This window comes from Syngnathus acus, chromosome 2 (genome assembly GCF_901709675.1).
Source record: "Syngnathus acus chromosome 2, fSynAcu1.2, whole genome shotgun sequence".
Taxonomy (NCBI): Eukaryota; Metazoa; Chordata; class Actinopteri; order Syngnathiformes; family Syngnathidae; genus Syngnathus; species Syngnathus acus.
The window spans coordinates 23,250,181-23,269,844 of record NC_051088.1 but is presented as its reverse complement, the minus strand read 5'-3'; the positions used below and the strand labels follow the sequence as shown (position 1 = coordinate 23,269,844).

Here is a 19,664-nt window from a genome sequence, read left to right as displayed (position 1 = left end):
TCCCATTCGCGAACGAGTCAGTGGTTCAACTGCCTTCCTTCCCGTGCATCAACGGATCAGTCAGTGAACGTGTTGCGTCTACCTCCTGGCGTGAACTATGTAAACCAGAATGTCGATTTACGATTTGCCAAGGAAAGAAAGAACCACTCACTGACACACCACTCTTCTTTTTTTGCGCGTTTTCTCCAAGCTAACAGCTAACTTTATTGCATGAAGGGATGCGCCGTTATGAAACAACGGGGAGATTATGCTTCTCTTTGGGTAATCTTGATTTTATAACACATAGTAGTTTTTAAATAACGTGTATGCATATACACGCCTAAATATTGTTTCCAATATATCTACTGCAATTTCACATAGGATTGCTGGTTTGAAATTTACTTTTAATTTTATTATTATTTTTAAATAAACATTTATGTTAAAACATGTCTGGTGTTTTATTCCTTGTTTTTATTTTTTTGGGCATGAAAACAAAAATCTGACATTTGGTTAACTGCTTTAAATGACAATATGTGTAGGTACACCTCATGGACACTTCAATAGGTACACTACACGAGGTAAAAAAAAAAAAGAATAAATAAAGGGTTAATTGCACAATAAAAGCACATTTTGGTATTTTTTTTTCACACCTGGGATCGAACCAAGTTCTTACCGAGCAAGAGCCCGTGTCACGCACCAGTCAGCTATTTCAACCTGGGTGCAAATGGTCGTCTGCACTGTTTTGTACGACTGATGTGCATTCCAGTTAAGTGAACTGAATCTTTAGAATCGGTTCACTCACCCTAACCCTAACCTCCTGATTGGCTGTTTGATCTGTGACGTCACTTGGACACTCCATTAGGTACACCGCCATTTTCAAGTGTACCTAATAACAGGCCACTTTATTAGGGAAATCTCATGGTCAAAGGTCACAGGTGTCAAGCTCTAGTCCTCGGGGCCGCATTCCAACATGTTTTCCAAGATAATAAAGTGGTCTGTTATTAGGTACACTTGAAAATGTGCTTCCCTCGTTAAGCGCACCTGCGTGAAAAGTTTTGTCATTTTCACGTTCCGCAGGAGCTAAAACTTTTCACGCAGGTGCGTTTAACGAGGGAATCACACGGACACTCCATTAGGTACACCGCCATTTTCAAGTGTACCTAATAACAGGCCACTTTATTAGGGAAATATCATGGTCAAAGGTCACAGGTGTCAAGCTCTAGTCCTTGGGGCCGCGTTCCAATATGTTTTCCAAGTTACCCTCGTTAAACACACCTGCGTGAAAAGATTTTGGTCACTTTCACGTTCTGCAGGAGCTAAAACTTTTCACGCAGGTGCACTTAACGAGGGAATCACACGGACACTCCATTAGGTACACCGCCATTTTCAAGTGCACCTAATAACAGGCCACTTTATTAGGGAAATATCATGGTCAAAGGTCACAGGTGTCAAGCTCTAGTCCTCGGGGCCGCATTCCAACATGTTTTCCAAGATAATAAAGTGGCCTGTTATTAGGTACACTTGAAAATAGCGGTGTACCTAATGGAGTGTCTATGTGCTTCCCTCGTTAAGCGCACCTGCGTGAAAAGTTTTAGGTCATTTTCACGTTCCGCAGGAGCTAAACCTTTTCACACAGGTGCGCTTAACGAGGAAATCACACGGACACTCCATTAGGTCCACCGCCATTTTCAAGTGTACCTAATAACAGGCCACTTTATTAGGGAAATATCATGGTCAAAGGTCACAGGTGTCAAGCTCTAGTCCTTGGGGCCGCGTTCCAATATGTTTTCCAAGTTACCCTCGTTAAACACACCTGCGTGAAAAGATTTTGGTCACTTTCACGTTCAGCAGGAGCTAAAACTTTTCACGCAGGTGCACTTAACGAGGGAATCACATGGACACTCCATTAGGTACACCGCCATTTTGAAGTGCACCTAATAACAGGCCACTTTATTAGGGAAATATCATGGTCAAAGGTCACAGGTGTCAAGCTCTAGTCCTCGGGGCCGCATTCCAACATGTTTTCCAAGATAATAAAGTGGTCTGTTATTAGGTACACTTGAAAATGTGCTTCCCTCGTTAAGCGCACCTGCGTGAAAAGTTTTAGGTCATTTTCATGTTCTGCAGGAGCTAAAACTTTTCACGCAGGTGCGTTTAACGAGGGAATCACACGGACACTCCATTAGGTACACCGCCATTTTCAAGTGTACCTAATAACAGGCCACTTTATTAGGAAAATATCATGGTCAAAGGTCACAGGTGTCAAGCTCTAGTCCTTGGGGCCGCGTTCCAATATGTTTTCCAAGTTACCCTCGTTAAACACACCTGCGTGAAAAGATTTTGGTCACTTTCACGTTCTGCAGGAGCTAAAACTTTTCACGCAGGTGCACTTAACGAGGGAATCACACGGACACTCCATTAGGTACACCACCATTTTCAAGTGTACCTAATAACAGGCCACTTTATTAGGGAAATATCATGGTCAAAGGTCACAGGTGTCAAGCTCTAGTCCTCGGGGCCGCATTCCAACATGTTTTCCAAGATAATAAAGTGGCCTGTTATTAGGTACACTTGAAAATAGCGGTGTACCTAATGGAGTGTCCATGTCCTTCCCTCGTTAAGTGCACCTGCGTGAAAAGTTTTAGGTCATTTTCACGCTCCGCAGGAGCTAAAACTTTTCACGCAGGTGCGCTTAACGAGGGAATCACACGGACACTCCATTAGGTACACCGCCATTTTCAAGTGTACCTAATAACAGGCCACTTTATTAGGGAAATATCTGATATCTGAATACCTGAATGAATCTTGGAAAACATGTTGGAATGCGGCCCCGAGGACTAGAGCTTGACACCTGTGACCTTTGACCATGAGATTTCCCTAATAAAGTGGCCTGTTATTAGGTACACTTGAAAATGGCGGTGTACCTAATGGAGTGTCCAAGTGATGTCACAGATCAAACAGCCAATCAGGAGGTTAGGGTTAGGGTGAGTGAACCGATTCTAAAGATTGTTCACTTAACTGGAGTGCACATCAGTAGTACAAAACGGTGCCGACGACCATTATCACCCAGGTTGAAATAGCTGACTGGTGAGTGACACGGGCTCTTGCTCAGTAAGAACTTGGTTCGATCCCAGGTGTGAAAAAATACCAAAGTGTGCTTTTATTGTGCAAATAACCCTTTATTTATTTATTCTTTTTTTTTTTTTTACCTCGTGTAGTGTACCTATTGAAGTGTCAATGAGGTGTACCTACACATATTGTCATATAAAGCAGTTAACCAAATGTCAGATTTTTGTTTTCATGCCCCAAAAAATAAAAACAAGGAATAAAACACCAGACATGTTTTAACATAAATGTTTATTTAAAAATAATAAAATTAAAATTAAATTTCAAACCAGCAATCCAATGTGAAATTGCAGTAGATATATTGGAAACAATATTTAGGCGTATATATGCATACACGTTATTTAAAAACTACTATGTGTTATAAAATCAAGATTACCCAAAGAGAAGCATAATCTCCCCGTTGTTTCATAACGGCGCATCGCTTCATGCAATAAAGTTAGCCGTTAGCTTGGAGAAAACGCGCAAAAAAAGAAGAGTGGTGTTTCAGTGAGTGGTTCTTTCTTTCCTTGGCAAATCGTAAATCGACATTCTGGTTTACATAGTTCACGCCAGGAGGGAGACGCAACACGTTCACTGACTGATCCGTTGATGCACGGGAAGGAAGGCAGTTGACCCATTGACTCGTTCGCAAACGGGAAAGTCAGCATTCGTTCCCTCACGTTCTCGCGATGAACTGGAAATGCGAATCACTCACTCACTGATTCGTTCGTTGGTGAACGGGAAATGCAATTCACGACTCGTTCGTAAACAGGAAGTGACGTCATTTTCTTCTTCGTTTTGTTTTACGGCGAGGTTGCACCAGCTTCAATGGGCATTACCGACACCTACTGGTTGAAGTCATATGAACTGAAAAACAGAACAAATCACTTTAGGAAGTGATTCGTTCACTCTCGTTCATTGAAAAGATTCGTTCTTTTGAACCCATCGTTCACTCACGAGCCAACACTGCAGCACCGCCCCCACTCATTGGTCCAGCATGTGCACATTGCGGCTCCTGCTCGCAACTTGTCAGTGAAGAAGGTGGCAAAGCTGCAAGTGGGCCAAGTGTGGCGTCCGGATGGAGTCGAGCTTGTGGCTCGCCAACAGGCGCTACCGAGCCTCCCTCACCGGCTGGACTTTCAAGTGGACCCGAATTGATCACAAGAACCGTCATCACAAAACAAGTACGTTGCACTTTCACTCATCCCTCGCATTCACAAACACAAAACTCCCCAGTTCGTTTTCTAAAGTCGTCTATAACAAACGAGCTCATTAAAAAAAAAAATAAAATCTTGTTCTCACTTTTGTTTGTAGAAAACTGCGGGAAGATGAGTTTTGGAAGTGGGTGATTTGGAATTTTTCTATTTATAGTAAAAAAAAAAAAAATCCCAAGCATTATACAGAATGCTTTTGCCACAACTAGTCAAAATAAACCGGGAATCAAAACCCCTGTGCATCTGCTTCCATGCACTTTTTTTTTTTCCATTTGGCAGTTGTTAACCACGACATGTGGTGGAAATCTCGTGTTATTTGTAATGACTTGGAGAGTGGTTTAAGGTTGTCAACTATAAGCACTTGAAGGAAGAGCGGCAAAACACGCACAACCGGTTCAACAGCATCAACGAGCCCAAGTGTGACAGATGATCGACTGTAACTGAGGTGTCAGGTGTAGATTGCAATGGGAGTACCCAACTTGCTCTCAACACCGTCCAAATAGCGCGTGCTTCCTGAAACTTTTATGTAAGGAAAAGAAAAAAATGTAAGGGAAAGCCTACTAGAGCAACCTGAGTGTTGTCTGGCGCCAGGAGTTTGAAAGTGATTGGTTAATTCAAATGATTTATTTTTGGTACAAAGCAAACTTTCTTTTATTTAGTCATAATCCGTTTTTTTTTTACTACATTCGAAAAGGGGTGTGTGGACTTTTCATAAGTATTCCTTTTTAGATCCTAAAAAAATTGTGACCACAGAATCACTTTTGATTATTCTTGGTAAGCAAAAGTGTTGTCAATCAAACGCCTTGAATGGAAAACAGCAGATTGTTGACTTTCTCGTGTTTCCTAACGCCGCTTGCTTGGTTTTCAGTTTCGGTGTCGGTGGCTGATGTCGTCGGCGTGGAGGAGGGGCGAGTTAGCGTCCTGCCCTGCAAGTCTGCAGAGGACTCCGACAAAGACTTTACTGGTGGGTTCTCTCTATTTTTCCATCGATTTGAAATCACATAATCATACCATCTGCCATGATTAAGCAATTCTCCTGGTTAATTTCATTTCCCTTCACATCAGTGTTCTACGTGAAGCGTGTGAGCAGCGGTAGCTCCCGGGGGTTGCTATGGCGACTGGGCCACACCCAGTTTACCTGTCCGAGTCGGGTCCTGAGAGACCAGTGGACCAATCATCTGAGAGCGGCTCTCAAAACTCATTGTAAGCAGTCGCCTCAAACCAATACGGCGTGTGTGCTTGAAAATGAAATAGCCATCCTCTTTCAGGTCCTTTGCGTCCAAGCAGATTATTGGTTTTTATCAATCCATTTGGAGGGAAGAAGAAAGGAAAGCAAATCTTCGACTCTCTGGTTGCTCCTCTCTTTGAGCTGGCTGGAATCAGCTCTCACGTTATCGGTAGGAGATCACACCTAATCGTTTCCATCCAATTTTGACCATTGTCCTCATATAATTTATATTCTGATGCCATTCTTTATTTTTCCGTTTAGTAACAGAGCGAGCCAATCAGGCTCGAGACCACCTCCTGAAAAAAGATCTCACAGGCTTTGACGGGTAAGTGCATATATGTGTGTGTGACTTGCCTTTATTTACATTTGTGCGTGCCACAGCGTGGTGTGCGTCGGGGGCGACGGCATGTTCAGTGAGGTGCTCCACGGCGTGATTGGTCGCACCCAGCAAGAGGCGGGCCTGTGCGAGAACGAGCCGTTTGCTGTGTTACAAGTGTGTCCGCTCCATATCGGCATCATCCCGGCAGGTCGGCGCCAAACAAAAAAAACGACACCGGTTGTGTTAGTATAGTGTCTTCATTGTTTTTTTTGTTTCTTTTTTCCTTCTCATTAGGCTCCACGGACTGTGTGTGCTACGCCACTGTGGGGGTCATCGACCCCGTCACTTCAGCTTTGCACATCATCATTGGTAAAGAGAATAATTTAATTTAATTTAATAAATGATATTGTCACTTCAGCTTTGCACATCATCATTGGTAAAGAGAATAAATGAAATTAAATTAAATTAAATTAAATTATATTGTCACTTCAGCTTTGCACATCATCATTGGTAAAGAGAATAATTAAATTAAATTAAATTAAATTAAATAAATGAATAAAAAATAAATAAATGAATGAATGAATGAATACAAGTTATAAATTTTGGTACGAAAGGGCTAAAGAGTGACGGTTTTGTTGTGTTTACAGGCGACTCTCAGCCTTTGGACGTGTGTTCAGTGCATCATTCCAACACTCTAGTGCGCTACTCCGTGTCCCTGCTGGGTTACGGCTTCTACGGCGACGTGCTGGCCCAGAGCGAAAAAAACCGCTGGATGGGACCGCTCAGATACGATTACGCCGGTAAGAGCGCAGAGTGGCAAACAAAAAAAGTACGTGAAGGCTTTGGAATGACCTCATCGTGTGTCGTCGGCGCAGGCGCTATGGTGTACCTGAGCAACAGAAGCTACAAGGGCGTGGTTCACTTCCTGCCGGCGGACCCCATGCTTTCCAGCCCGAGGGACAAGACACACTGCCTTTCAGGGTCACCAATTAGGAATTGCAAATGTTTCCTGATATGTGCCTACTCACATGTCTGTCGTTTTGCATGTTTGTCTTTGTATGTTTTTGTCTGCGTGTGTGTAGGTGCGATGTGTGTTCCAGGAGCAGGGATAGGTTTTTCCCCCAATCTGCAGATTCAAGCTCACTCTGCAGCTCCTACCTTAGCAAGAGCAGCAGTGACTCAGAGGGTAACACACTTTCTCATGCACACACATGCAAACATTCACACAACAGCATTGAATCGTAAATGCCTATTTTTCCCACCTACAACCAAAGGAATAATAGGAAGATTTCCGTATGAATATTTGTATGAATATTTTTGTATGTGTGCCTCCGCTTCAGGTGACTGGGTGAGGGTGGAGGGCCGCTTCCGCTGCGTGTCTCTGACTTGCATGTCGTGCTCGTGTCCCAAAAGCCCTCTGGGCCTCTCGCCCTCGGCTCACCTGGCCGACGGAACGGGCGACCTCATCCTGGTTTGGGACTCGCACCCGCTGGGCTTCCTCAAGTACCTCTACAGGCACACCAGCTCACAGGACCAGGTAATACCAGCAAGTAGTCCTCATATCCATTCGTTGAAAATTATTTTTCATTTGTTTTTGTCGTTTTTGAAAGGGTGCTTATTTGAATTATTTTGTAGACTTACAGTAATACTTGAGATATGCTGATTTATGCCCGTAATTGTCAATATTTTACAGAGGTTGCCGAAATCACTTAATTTTTTTATTTCTTTTTCTCTTTCTTTTTTACATTTTTTAAAAAAAATTATCATTATGTGTTATGTGAATTCCCCACAGGGAGGAAAATAAGCAAACTTGTTTTGAATAATGTCATCCGCTTTTCCTATAAGTGAAAGGGAAAGAAACCGGTTTGACTTTTGTGAAAAGCATAACATTCAAATTAAATTCTACATATTTAACAGTGAATGTGATTGCTGATTTTCTTATTTACCTCATTGTGCTTAGTTTGATCTCCCGTTTGTGGAGGTCCACCGAGTGAAGGCAATTCGCTTCTCTGTATCCTCTGGCGAAGAAGAGGACGCGTACAAGAAGGTGGGAGAACCCAGTCTAGATGAAGAAGAAGAAGAGGAGGAAGAGAAGCGAGCATACAAGGAGGACCTGAGCAGGAACGGATCTCAGCAGCACCTGACCACCAAACCCGCACAACCCACCAAAGCGACGTGCGGCGTCCTCTGCGGAGTGTGCTGCAGCAGCGCTCCCACGACGTCCGTGTGGAACTGTGACGGGGAGATTCTGCCCTTCACTGACATCCTCTGCAGGTGACGTCTTCGTCAAGCTCGTGACGAGCTCTTGTTGCACTTTTAGTTGACACAAAAAAAAAAAAAAAATTACAATAAGTCACACTTGTTCGGTCTGCTGTCAGGATTGATTCAGCATGTTCTTGTCGGTCCATCAGGATTCACGGGCAGCTGGTGCGACTTTACGCAAGGGGCATTGAAGACGCAGCGACCGCACATCCAGAGCTCGTGTGAAGAACCATGGCGGCAAAAGAAGAAAGGAAGTCTTTCGAGAAGCGGTTCGCCAAATGCTATTTTTATCCACCACAGTGAATTCAATAAACTATTTATTTTTATATATACCCAGCGTGTTTATCCTCATTTGAGAGGCAGGGAACCTGAAAGCTATTTGGCAAGTTTATTCTATTTTATAGCGCCCTCTGCTGTTGAGTAGGGTTTCAAATTAGGGGTAGCGTTTAAAACTAGGATTTTTTTGATTGTGGGAAGAAAAGAACTATGAACTTTTTATTTTTGGAACGATGAACTTAGTTCATAAAATTTCAATGATGAACTATGAACCGAGCAAGTTAATTTTTAAAATTTATGAACTGAACTTTGAACGAGGTCGTGCAGGAAATGAATTTTTCTCCCCATTGGAACTGAATGAGATGTTTCCTGTGCAGTGAGGTAAATGCAGAACACAATGGACAACAATGTGACATAGAAGTGACATTCTCATTGACCTTTATTGTTTCTAAATGTGTCAATAGTGGCGCATGATGTGCCTCACAAGTGGGGTTGCACCCACTTGTATTTCCCTTCGTAGCGGAATCCAGCCCTCCTCACCAGCTCGTCTGCTTCGCTTGGGCCGCGACTGAGCAAAAAAAAGAACAAACGAGAATCATAGTGGGATGATTATTTGCGGAACATCACAAACAATCCAAAAGTGTTCCAATAGTGAAACAGTTTTCCCATAGGAAATTAACAGAAAGAATCCGTTTCACGGTCAATTAAAAAGAAAGTAGAAAATTGGTTAGTAGAGATTCTGGCTGCACTTTACAGCACATGAAAATTCAGAAGTGAAATTATTTTTGAGGAAAATGCCGATGCATCATATTTGGAACACAAGAAAACAAAATGACTCACCTCCCGTATTTGTAAGGTAAGGGACGTGTCTTCGTCTCTTCAATTTGGTGGAGGAGCGGGGTAAAAATTCGCCAGGCTTCCCGTAACTCATCGCTAAGGAGAAAAAAAGTGGAAGAAAAGAAAGTGAGCGCACAACATTTCAGGAACATGCAAAGCGCTGTGATGCATGTGACGGAAACCTTCGCACGAAATGCATCTGATTTCCGCAGATCACGTCCAGCAGGAGCCTCTCGTACGCGTCCGGAAGCTTCACGTTCTGCCGGGACCAGACGGGAGATGTTTCTTTGGACGTGCTTGGTTCTAATTTTTTGTTTGTGAATGAATGCATGCTAACGTAGGGATTTAGGAATGTGGGCGGGGCATAAGGAGAAGGTGATGCCAACTCCACACAGGAAGTTCACAGCCCAGATTGGAACCTCAAAGCCGTGAGGCAGATGTGTTAACCGCTCGTCCACCGTGCTGCCATCAAATCAAATAAAAAAAATAAAAAAATGGAGGTTACCTTGTATCTGCTCTTGTAGGTGAGGTCCAGCTCGGTCTCCTCTGGGCTGAAGTGACCCCCGGGCCTCTTGGTGGTCATCTTCAGGTAGATGGCTTCGTCAGGCTGCACGCGTACCACCAGCTCGTTCCGCTGACATTCATTTGCGAAAATGTCGCCCGGCACGTCGGTGAACTGCAGCCGCAGCTCCGCCTTGCGCTCGTTCAGAGCTTTACCGCAGCGCAGGATGAAAGGCACACCTGAGAGGGAGCAAAAGAGAAACAACTCAAATATTGACAAACGCAATATTGTTATTTACTTGAGATTTTTCATTAAAGTCATTTTTAAGGCTTAGAGTTCAAATTTAGTAATTAAAACTAATTACTGGATTTTTCAGACTATTTGTTGCTCTGGAGTATTTGTCGCTCTGGAGTATTAGTCGCAGCAGTCAAAAACTGTATCATGCAAAAAAAAAAAAAGGGGGGGGGTTTAATGTAATTTATAAAAATAAATGATTGATGGTGGTCACCATCCATGCAACAAACGTAAAAGAAAAATTTAGAAGTGGTGGAAGCAATGGCGTGTCTCCTCTTTACCGTCCCATCTTTCGTTGTTCACGTAAAGCACGGCGGTGGCAAAGGTGGGCGTGCGGGAGCCTTCGGGGACGCTGGGGTCGTCAAGGTAACCCAACTTGGCAAGATCGTCACCCTCGGGGTCCCCCACATACTGGCCGAGCACCACCTGGGACGCATCCACGGGAGTGATGCACTTTAACACCTTCACCTTGAGAAGAACAAGTTCATGAGTGTGAAGAAAGAACCGTTTTTTTTTTTTTTTTTTGCTTAGCATGACTGTTAAAATGAATTCCTCTGTTGCGATTTTGTTTTGATTTGATATTGCGCCGTCCCCACTGTTACCTTCTCATTCCTGACGTCATCTGGCCCGGTGGAGGTGGGCTTCTCCATGGCAGCCAAGCAGAGCATCTGGAGGAGATGATTTTGCATCACGTCTCTACGTTCATATAAAAAAGAAAAAGAAATTTGAAAAAAACCCACACTTGTCAAATTCGTAACCTTCTCTCCAGCACGGCTCGCTCACCGAATGATGCCAAAGTTATCAAAGTATCCTCCTCGTCCATACGTCCCGAAAGGTTCTTTGAAGGTTAGCACCACACACGACACGCTGTTCCTGTTCCAAATCGGTCCAAAAATGCGATTGCCAAACCTGCAAGAAATAAAATTGAACACATCGGTGTTAACCTCTGCAGGCCTTTCTCCTTGCCATGTTCAGACATGGCGGAGGACAAGTTGCCTTCATGCTTACCTGAGGACCATGAGGTTCTGGACCATCTCTTTGCCCAGGTAGTGGTCAATGCGGTAGATCTGCTCCTCTGCAAAGAGCGAGGCCATGTGTGCCGACAGGTCCTGGGAACTCTGCAGGTCCCGTCCGAAAGGCTTCTCAACGATGAGACGGTTCCAACCTCTGCTGGGAACATGCATGCTGGTGATGAGGTGGATCATTGATTTTGGCCATTCATTCTAATTTGTCAGCGTGTCCTCGCTGACGTGCCAGGAACACATCGATCATGTATGCGTGTGTATACTGACTTGGTGCTCATGCAATGGGCGCTGATGTTTGTGCAGACATGGTGGTAGACGGTGGGAGGCAGCGCCAAGTAGAAGAGCCGGTTAGCCTCAGCTCCGCCGGGCAGAGAGGACACATGAGCGTCGAGCTTGCGAAAGGAAACGGCGTCGTCATAGCGACCGCTCAGGTACGAGTTCCTGCTGAAGAAGGTGGAGAGGCGCTCACCCTCGCCATCAGTCACCTGAGGACAGGAACGTCCGGAATGACTGCTTGCTTCATTCGGGGGCTTCTTATCATACTGGTGGCATGCTAGGGCAAGTTTTAGAAATAAAAAAACAACAAAGGCTACCTTCATGTAAGGCAGGCACGCTATCTTGATGTCCTCCACTGTTAAGTTAGATCTTGCGAAACCCACAAAGTACGTGTCTTCTGGAAGCAGGCCATCACGGAACAACCACCTAAGAGAACACACTTGAGTCCAACAAATCAAACTTGAATTTTTTTTCTCTCTCATCAGGCTCACCATAAGGTTGAGTAGATCTTCTTCTTAGCAAGATCTCCCTATGGAATCAAATAGATTGGTTATTACTGCCACCTTGCTTTCAGTTGACATGAGTAAAGTTGGAGACTGAGCTGCAATGACAGTAAATCTGATTCAAAATGAAAATAGTTGTTGAGTAGGTATGAATGAGAGGTCCAAAGGGCAGCTGAGTGAGAAAAAGTGAGAGGGAGGGGGGAGCAGACTGGGGGGAGGGGGGGAGCAGACTTGCAGACTTTGACCACATTCCATTTGCAAGTAAATACACGAGCATTCATACTAACACGCCACTTTTTCCAACTTTGTAGGACAAAGGCGATCTAAAAGATACAAGTCCTCTTTTTGCATTGTTGGGTGAAGGGTTTGCCCTTCTGTGAATAAATAATATTATTGAAATAAGATTAAATGGGTTAAGAAAAAATGGCACTGACCGAGGCGCCCAGGATGATAAAGATGTTGGAATGATCGGATTGAAGGTGTCCATGGAGTTCTCTCCGGAGCTGGCTGAAAACCTCCGAGCGGCTTAACGGCTCCGCGTTCTTCTTTTCCTTCGTTTTCACGTCCATCAGCTCTCAGCCTCTGTGGAGACATGACACACACACAGGCACGCAAAGGAGCAGAGTGAAAAGTCATCGTCGCCTTGCACAAAAAAAAAAAAAAAGGAAACAGCTTATGCCGCCATCTACTGGCAAAAAGGGGGACTACAAGCCTCCCAATACAATTCAGAAATGTATTGATGTGGTGGTCGCTTCAATTACGATTAAATAAGATTCACTTTGGTTCACTATAATTCTGATGACATACAATATAATTATTTCACTAATCTGACTCCTATTATTACGTAATATTGTGGTAGACCTCAGATCCAGGCCTCACCCAGCAAGCCACAATATTCCAATTATGGCAAAATACAATTTCCTCAATGATTCTCTTCACCCTTCCCATATAAACAATTATTCAACCATTTTTACAATGTGATCTTTAAGGATAACACAATATGATAGGATTCATTTTAGGTTCACGCCAGTTGTAAAATTCATGATAGTTAAAAATTCATTTCATTTATTCCCCTCAAAAACTTAACATATTTTGTGCTTTTTTTGAAATGTTTTACATGTATGTTTGAGGATCTGGGGCCAAGTAAAAAAATTAACTACCGTGTCCGTGTGGCAAAACTACAATTTTTACTTACAGACGGCGCCATGTAAAACATACGTTTGACATTCCATGTATTGAAATAAATTAACAATGCTTGGCTACATACGTTTGACATTCCATGTATTGAAATAAATTAACAGCGCTTAGCTCCATTTGTGTGAGTGTTCATCAAAGCTGCTTGTCATGGATCGCAATGGAGCAGGGCGACCAAATGCGGCTTGGACCAGGGTTTATTGAAGAACTCAAAGACAGACTCGGCGAACTGACATAACTTACCAACAAAACCAACAACTGGACTGACCGACAAAGACGTGAAACAAAAAAGACATGAAGAACAACAGGAACCAAAAAGACATCAAGACAACAGAGACACATAGTAACACGACTGGGGACGAGACGTGAATTAACAGACCCGGCAAACTGACATGACTTAACAAAACAATAACTAGACTGACCGGAACGTGAGACAAGAAAACAACAGGACATGGCAAAATCAAGACATAACAACGCAATGATCCGACGGGGAGTAAGGGGCAGACAGGACTTAAATACAAAAAAAACGAAACACGAGGCAGGTGACCTCGGTTACATTGATTGAGGTGACACAGGAGGGGAGGGGCGAGGCGAACAGAAACCATGGCAACCTAGACACATAGCAAAACTCGGGACGAGACGTGGCACTGCTGTTGCTTGCACTCGTCAAGCAGGATGGAAATACACGTTGTGGCAGATCTGGTTTTGCAACACCTCCACTTGACACAATTGTCAGGAATGTTTCTTGCTCTATACAATTGCTGAGCAAACATTTAGCAGAGTGCCGGTCCTTTGACAGTTGTAGTTTAGTAATAGGTCAACGAGACAAACAGCAAGCAAACAGGAATCTGACATTTGTCGATTCTCTATTTTGACACGCCATGTATTGCTGCATGTTGCCTCATGAAATTGGAGGTAATGATTTTTGTCATTGTCGAACACAAATCTTATTTTCTAACTATTATTATATCATATCATTAAACCACTTCTCCAACGGTTATATGATTTTTCAAATAAAGGCCTTCATCATCAATCTGAATTAAAAACGACACATTGCGTAACAATTTTGATAGACAATGCTGTAAAAATTTTTTTTATACATATTTAAAATAGAATATCCAAAATATGAACACCTTGTGGCCCTTACAAAAGTCTTAAATGAAATGGGACTTTCTTGAACATGCTAATATCTGTTCTGAGACATTTCTGCCCAAACAATAACACTGCGAGAAAGCTGCTCAATTCCACTTCCTTCCTTCTCATGCTGTAAAATGGAAAACAGAATGTTTTCTATCTCTATGTTAAAATCAAACCACTAACAAGATAGTGTCTGGCCAAAGTCTTACTAGCTTGTCCATTTATTACAGTATTTTGCTTAACTTATTGTACTTCCATCATCACAGCCACCACCACCAAAGGAAGTCCATAGTGAAAAAAAAAACCAGCCTTGACTCTGATGACCACCTTTGAGGCACCCAAAGCCGACTTTGCACCCGGTATTATCTTTAAAGCAGCCAATCCAAGTGCATCGATGCGAGTCTGGTGCCAAAACCTCATGAGTCCGGTTGGGCTGTTTGAAGGATGTCAGCTGAAGCTCCAGCGCTGGTTGTCGTTCCAAGCATTACACTTGTCCATCACAACCACCTTTTCATTCGCCTGTAAGCATTTCCCACTGATGGTATTCTTCAGGAGGTTCTCCTGAAGTGGTAGGAAAGGAAAAGTATCGTCAGACTGTATCGCACCGGGTCGCTAAGCTCAAACACATGGAGGCAAACAGACCGGTGTGAAGATCCACTCCTGGTTTGACGACGACTTAGAGGCCCCTCTTTTCAGGGTACATTTCTGGATCTTCACCGCCTCTGGATTAAGCGACACCTGAAGACACAACTCGTGCCGGATGTTATGGCGCAGCTCCTTGTTGGCCGTATATTCAAAGTACTGGGAAAGATCACAGAAGCGGCCTCCATTACATTGCTGGCCCCGACGGGTGACAAGTGACAAAGTACAAATACCTCCTGGCTTAAATGTTGCCCCATGGGGGTAAAATTATTCAAATAATTAAAATGAGTAAAATAATTATTACAATTGATGGAGTGTTTAAAAAGTTTTTTTTTTTTTTTTTTATCGATTGTTAAATCAAATAAAAACAAATTTCATTAACGTGTGTTAATTTTTTCCCCCAGATTACTTTTTATTTACCAGTTATTTTTGTTTATTTGGTATTATTTAGTGATTAAAACAAGAACTAAACAGTTTGGCAATATTACACACAGACGTTTGATAGCCATTATTTTCCAAAGTAAAAGCAGATGTTTGCAAATTCCTTATTTTGATTAAATACAAAAGATAAATCAGTCTGCTTTCATGAAAGATTACATAAAATAGAGAATTATTCTTTTTGAGTATCTGAAATCAGAAGATTTGGATGAACCTCCACAAAAATTTTTTTTTTATAAACAATTACTCGACAATTAAAATACGAGACCATTCATTTGATAATTGGTTTGTTGTCGATTAATGAAGTCCAACTTGGAGGTACGGCGACAGTGTAGAGTACATTGAGTTGTGTACCTGGTTGCCTCCCTGGTCGTGACATTGATACATGATAACAGATTTCCCTTCTGGGTTGATATCACCGACGTCCAGGCAGGTTTTAGATCCGGCATTCCTTATCTGGAAGCAAACAATAAAGGAGGGAGAAGCTCTACATTCGCCCCACATCCACTTGCAGCAATAAAAGCAAAGCTGACTTACTGTTCCATATTTTAATGGATGGATCTCAGGAATGTACATCTCGGGGTAGACGGTGTTTAGGTACCAGGAGAAGTTCTTGCAGTTTAAGCTCTCTCTCAGTTTCAGGCGACTGGAGATGTTCCCATACGAGTGCTATAACCACAAATTCAATTCAATGGCAGTGCAGCCCATAGCGAGAACGGAAAACATTTTTGTGTTTGTAATTTTCAAAACACAAATAAAAAGACAATTTTGACAAAAGACCGTCCTGTTTCTGAGCTCTACCATTTTTTTGACTCATCGCTCGGTTTGGGCTTTGACACACTGTGGAGGAGACGTTCGAGTTTGATAACACGCCCACTAACAGAATGATGGAAGACGTACACTCTAAAAATACAAAAGAATCAATGTGACGACTGAGTCACGTGATTTCAAAATTGGAGCACTGTGAATGATTCTAAGGTACAACCAGCAAAGGTTCGATCCAGGCACCCGTCCGCCTTGTTTGTTAACGATGATTCAGCTTTAACACAAAAAGCTTCTGCACGTTTTTAGGTGTGGAGTATTTCTGTCTCGGTGGGTGTGTCCCCCACATTTATGTTGTTGTTGCTGGCAGGCATGGTGGGGAATGGCCGTTTAGAATACCAACCGGTCCTCCACTTGCCTGGAGGCAAAACAACTTGATCATCCGAATTTTGTTTGTTGTCAGGGTTTGTTTTTTGCCAACACATCCGCAAACAATTTAAAAGTCACAAACTTGCTTCTTGTGAAGGAATGTTCCAAATTGGATGAGTATCTTTTCCTTTTGTCGGAGAAACATTTGAAAAGTAGAAGCCTTTGTGGATAACTCTAAATCTACATAGTGGTGTCTAGAAGCTCCTCCCACACGAAGAAATTGTCACCTCACGGGCCATGGCGCTGGCCCTTTTGTTGTGACGATAGAAGAGCGTTTTGTAGTCGTCCATCCAGACCTCGGCCAGGCGCACTTGGTTACGAACGATGACGTTGGTGCCTTTGGGGAAAGTGTGCGGACTCTTGGTGCGGAAGACGTGGCCCACCACCGAACAAGGAAGGATCTCCAGCTGACCGCCGCACTGCCACACCTGGACATACATAACACACAGCACATCTATGACAATCCGTGAAGTGACGTTTGTAAAGAAAATAAGGGGGGAAAAAAGACTGACCCGGAAGGACATCTCCACGTTTTCACCACCCCAAATCTCCATCTGTTCATCATATGTTCCGATGTGTTCAAAGTAGCTCTTTGAAATGGAAAAGAGACCGCCGGCAAAAGTGGGTGTTCTGAAATATTCACAGGTAAGAAGAAAAAACGGAATAAATGGATGAAGCCAGTACCAGAATAAAAAGGATTTGATTCTGTAGGCTGCTTCGCTTGAGGAAGCAAAAATCGAACAATCCTTTTTACGTGTACTGAATGAAGAACTCAAATTAGCCGTGGAGTGCCAGTACTTACTTGATTGGATAGGTGTCATTGTTGCGCAACTTGTAGATGTCAGCGGGGACGGACTCCCAGATAAAGGTCAAGGCCCAGTCGAAGGAACCTCGGTTTTGGTAAGGCTGGTTGGCTACAGGCTTCTTGAATTTGAAAGTGTTGAGGTCGATGGAGACGATGCGCGGACTGACCACCGCCGTCGGTTCCTCCGCAATGCGGCTCATTAGCGGCTCCAGCCACCCGTGGAAACACTCACCTTCAAGTACATCAAATCAGAATTTGGTTTAGAAACAGATTCTTTTATTCAGAATTTTGTTTGTCTGATGTAACATTAAAGTTCCAAACTTTTAAATCTGGCAAATATTGCAGGAAATTCACCTTTTTACTTCAATGCAAACACAGAATTTTGAAATGTTGCTTTAGTAAAAAAGTAAAAATATGATTTTTATTTAGCTATTTAGACACACTGAAGAAAAAAATTGTATAAGAGTTTCTCAACGTCACCAATGTTTTTTTCCCGTCGTCTCTATTTGAATCTTTTTCTTTTTTTTTATAAATTGTGTTAGCTTCTTCAGAGGTTGAAAAAAGTAATAAAGTAAAATGCTTACAGTGCGCATCAAGGAAGGTGAGCACTTGGCCTTGGGCGATGCTGGCGCCCAGCAGCCGGGCCGCCACCAGTCCCTTCCGCTCACGCTGCCTCAGCACACGGACAATCTTCATGACGTGGACGTACTCCTCCAGGTGCTTCTGCAGGTACTCTTGAGAAAGGCCATTTTTTCACATCAATTGGCGCAATACCAGCAAAACTGTACCAGGAGATTGAAAAGTATCGTTCAAAAGTAAAATGTTCACGAATAATTCCTTTTTTCTTGTCATTAACTGACAACCAGTCTGTTGTTGGCTTTTTTCATTTGCTGGTCTCTCACCTTCAGTGCTGGCATCGTCCACCAGGATGATTTCTTTGAGCAAGATGGCAGGTGACGTGTGCAAGACGCTGTAGACCGTTCGGAGTAGCGTGGACCAGGCTTCGTTGTGGAACACGATGATCACACTGGTGTCAGGCAGCGGAGGGCAGCGGGAAAACGTCTGGGCCAAGCACCTGGGACAGAGTGGACACGTTAACATTTCATCCATTAAAAATATGACCTGAAGTGAATATGTCGGCTAATGAAGCCGATCAATCAGCTAGTATTGTGGCAAAACGTTAGCATACCAACTGCTAGCATGCGATGAATTCTCATTAGAAATATTAGAAGAGAATATTAGCAGTTGTATGATAATCAGCGTCCTCACTTTTATTCTACATTTAAATGAGTTATTCCGTATTTTAGCTCAGCATCAAGGTTGGTGTTTCCAATCAACAGATATGTCCAATCGAATTAGAGATGTCACACCAATGGCGGATACCAGCTTTATTTATAGCAATCGGGTAGTCAAGTTATAAAAGGTTGTTAAAGCGATATCTTACTCTGGAGGGCGAGTGTCGTCGCCGAGGCTCCGGCTAAGCGAGATGCGGTCACTGGCAAACGCATTGAAGCAATGCTTGGTCATGCCCGCCTCCTTCTCCTTGGTCTCCTCAGGAGACAGATTCTTTTGTTCAAAGGCTTCTCCATTTGCACCAGGCGCGTTGGGGTTCTGAGGCGGTCTCTCGATGTGAGGCTTGAGCTCATCCTTGCTGTAAAAACCAACAGTGCAAGCGATCCTCCCAGTCTCGCCCGGATCAGGAATCTGGAAGCCCAAGTTTTTGGCAGCCTCTCGGACCAGGATTATCACCTTGTCCTTCGGTACCCGTTCCCAGAGCCAGGGTTCGGTGGATAACGAGGTGTCCGTGTCCTTCTGGAGAACCAACAAGGCCAACATGAAGATAGCCCCCCCTATAACAGCCAGTTTCATGGGGGCCATGCGACGTCGGGGGAACAGACGCATGCTTCTGCCTCAACGTGGAGCGCGACTGCGTAAAGTGATTTGAGGAAGTGGTGGCAAATGAGTCATCAAGGTGACATTTGCTCAACCGACTCCCTTCAGGTGTCAGCGCAGCAGCATTGCCCAACATCACACCTGCCAGCCGCAGGACCCACGTGACTGCAGCTAGGCTAGCTCAAGCTAGTGAACCAACCACCCGACCAGCTGAAGTGACACCTGACGCGTGACTACTTCTACGTCACACCATTGGGGCTTAGAGCAAGACCTGTTTCCTGGATTGCCGAAACAGGATCTAAGTGCTGCAATGTTGGCGGTCTGAAGTGAACACGGAAACTCACTCTTACTCTTGGCCATCATTTATTTACTCGCGTGTCATTCAAAGCGGCCACCGACCGGCTTTGTATAACATTAAAATATTCAAAGAAAAACAAAGATGATACCTCGAAAAACAAACACATAAATGATCATGTTATCAAATCAAATATGTTATCCATTTTAGCATTTACGAAGCCGCATGTGCTCATTAGAGTCACATATT

General features: G+C 43.5%; 3 protein-coding genes across 3 annotated transcripts; 1 reads left to right on the top strand and 2 right to left on the bottom strand.

Annotated features, from left to right (window-relative positions):
- Positions 1-4,073: 4,073 nt before the first annotated feature.
- Positions 4,074-8,439, top strand: zgc:158263 (ceramide kinase family protein). Its single transcript, XM_037266355.1, has 13 exons — positions 4,074-4,268; positions 5,167-5,262; positions 5,364-5,501; positions 5,567-5,695; positions 5,788-5,851; positions 5,908-6,053; positions 6,140-6,214; positions 6,493-6,645; positions 6,721-6,826; positions 6,928-7,031; positions 7,186-7,382; positions 7,806-8,119; positions 8,257-8,439. The coding sequence occupies exons 1-13, from the start codon at positions 4,163-4,165 to the stop codon at positions 8,330-8,332; spliced, it is 1,704 nt and encodes a 567-aa protein (XP_037122250.1). The 5' UTR covers positions 4,074-4,162; the 3' UTR covers positions 8,333-8,439.
- Positions 8,440-8,798: 359 nt separating this feature from the next.
- LOC119131709 (glucose-6-phosphate 1-dehydrogenase-like) lies at positions 8,799-12,492 on the bottom strand. Its single transcript, XM_037266368.1, has 12 exons — positions 12,255-12,492; positions 11,809-11,846; positions 11,635-11,743; positions 11,309-11,526; positions 11,025-11,183; positions 10,800-10,925; positions 10,619-10,712; positions 10,298-10,484; positions 9,726-9,961; positions 9,403-9,479; positions 9,224-9,316; positions 8,799-8,951 (listed from the first exon to the last, which is right to left on the bottom strand). The coding sequence occupies exons 1-12, from the start codon at positions 12,387-12,389 to the stop codon at positions 8,864-8,866; spliced, it is 1,560 nt and encodes a 519-aa protein (XP_037122263.1). The 5' UTR covers positions 12,390-12,492; the 3' UTR covers positions 8,799-8,863.
- A 1,299-nt stretch (positions 12,493-13,791) lies between these two features.
- Positions 13,792-19,262, bottom strand: galnt6 (UDP-N-acetyl-alpha-D-galactosamine:polypeptide N-acetylgalactosaminyltransferase 6 (GalNAc-T6)). The gene is made up of 10 exons (XM_037266341.1): positions 18,672-19,262; positions 18,130-18,302; positions 17,812-17,961; positions 17,225-17,459; positions 16,935-17,052; positions 16,650-16,850; positions 15,769-15,900; positions 15,586-15,687; positions 14,794-14,952; positions 13,792-14,712 (listed from the first exon to the last, which is right to left on the bottom strand). The coding sequence occupies exons 1-10, from the start codon at positions 19,127-19,129 to the stop codon at positions 14,599-14,601; spliced, it is 1,842 nt and encodes a 613-aa protein (XP_037122236.1). The 5' UTR covers positions 19,130-19,262; the 3' UTR covers positions 13,792-14,598.
- Positions 19,263-19,664: the final 402 nt, after the last annotated feature.

Bases quoted from the DNA above. Each gene is read 5' to 3' on its own strand.
- zgc:158263 (XM_037266355.1), top strand. From the start codon at position 4,163: ATGGAGTCGAGCTTGTGGCTCGCCAACAGGCGCTACCGAGCCTCCCTC. The intron at 5,263-5,363 runs GTGGGTTCTCTC...CCTTCACATCAG, and splicing joins CTCCGACAAAGACTTTACTG to TGTTCTACGTGAAGCGTGTG. The intron at 5,852-5,907 runs GTAAGTGCATAT...TGCGTGCCACAG, and splicing joins GATCTCACAGGCTTTGACGG to CGTGGTGTGCGTCGGGGGCG.
- LOC119131709 (XM_037266368.1), bottom strand. From the start codon at position 12,389: ATGGACGTGAAAACGAAGGAAAAGAAGAACGCGGAGCCGTTAAGCCGC. The intron at 11,184-11,308 runs GTCAGTATACAC...TGTTCCCAGCAG, and splicing joins GCCCATTGCATGAGCACCAA to AGGTTGGAACCGTCTCATCG. The intron at 10,485-10,618 runs GTAACAGTGGGG...GTTCTTCTCAAG, and splicing joins ATGACGTCAGGAATGAGAAG to GTGAAGGTGTTAAAGTGCAT.
- galnt6 (XM_037266341.1), bottom strand. From the start codon at position 19,129: ATGCGTCTGTTCCCCCGACGTCGCATGGCCCCCATGAAACTGGCTGTT. The intron at 17,962-18,129 runs GTGAGAGACCAG...GCCTTTCTCAAG, and splicing joins GGACGATGCCAGCACTGAAG to AGTACCTGCAGAAGCACCTG. The intron at 14,713-14,793 runs GTCTGTTTGCCT...CTACCACTTCAG, and splicing joins AGGAGTGGATCTTCACACCG to GAGAACCTCCTGAAGAATAC.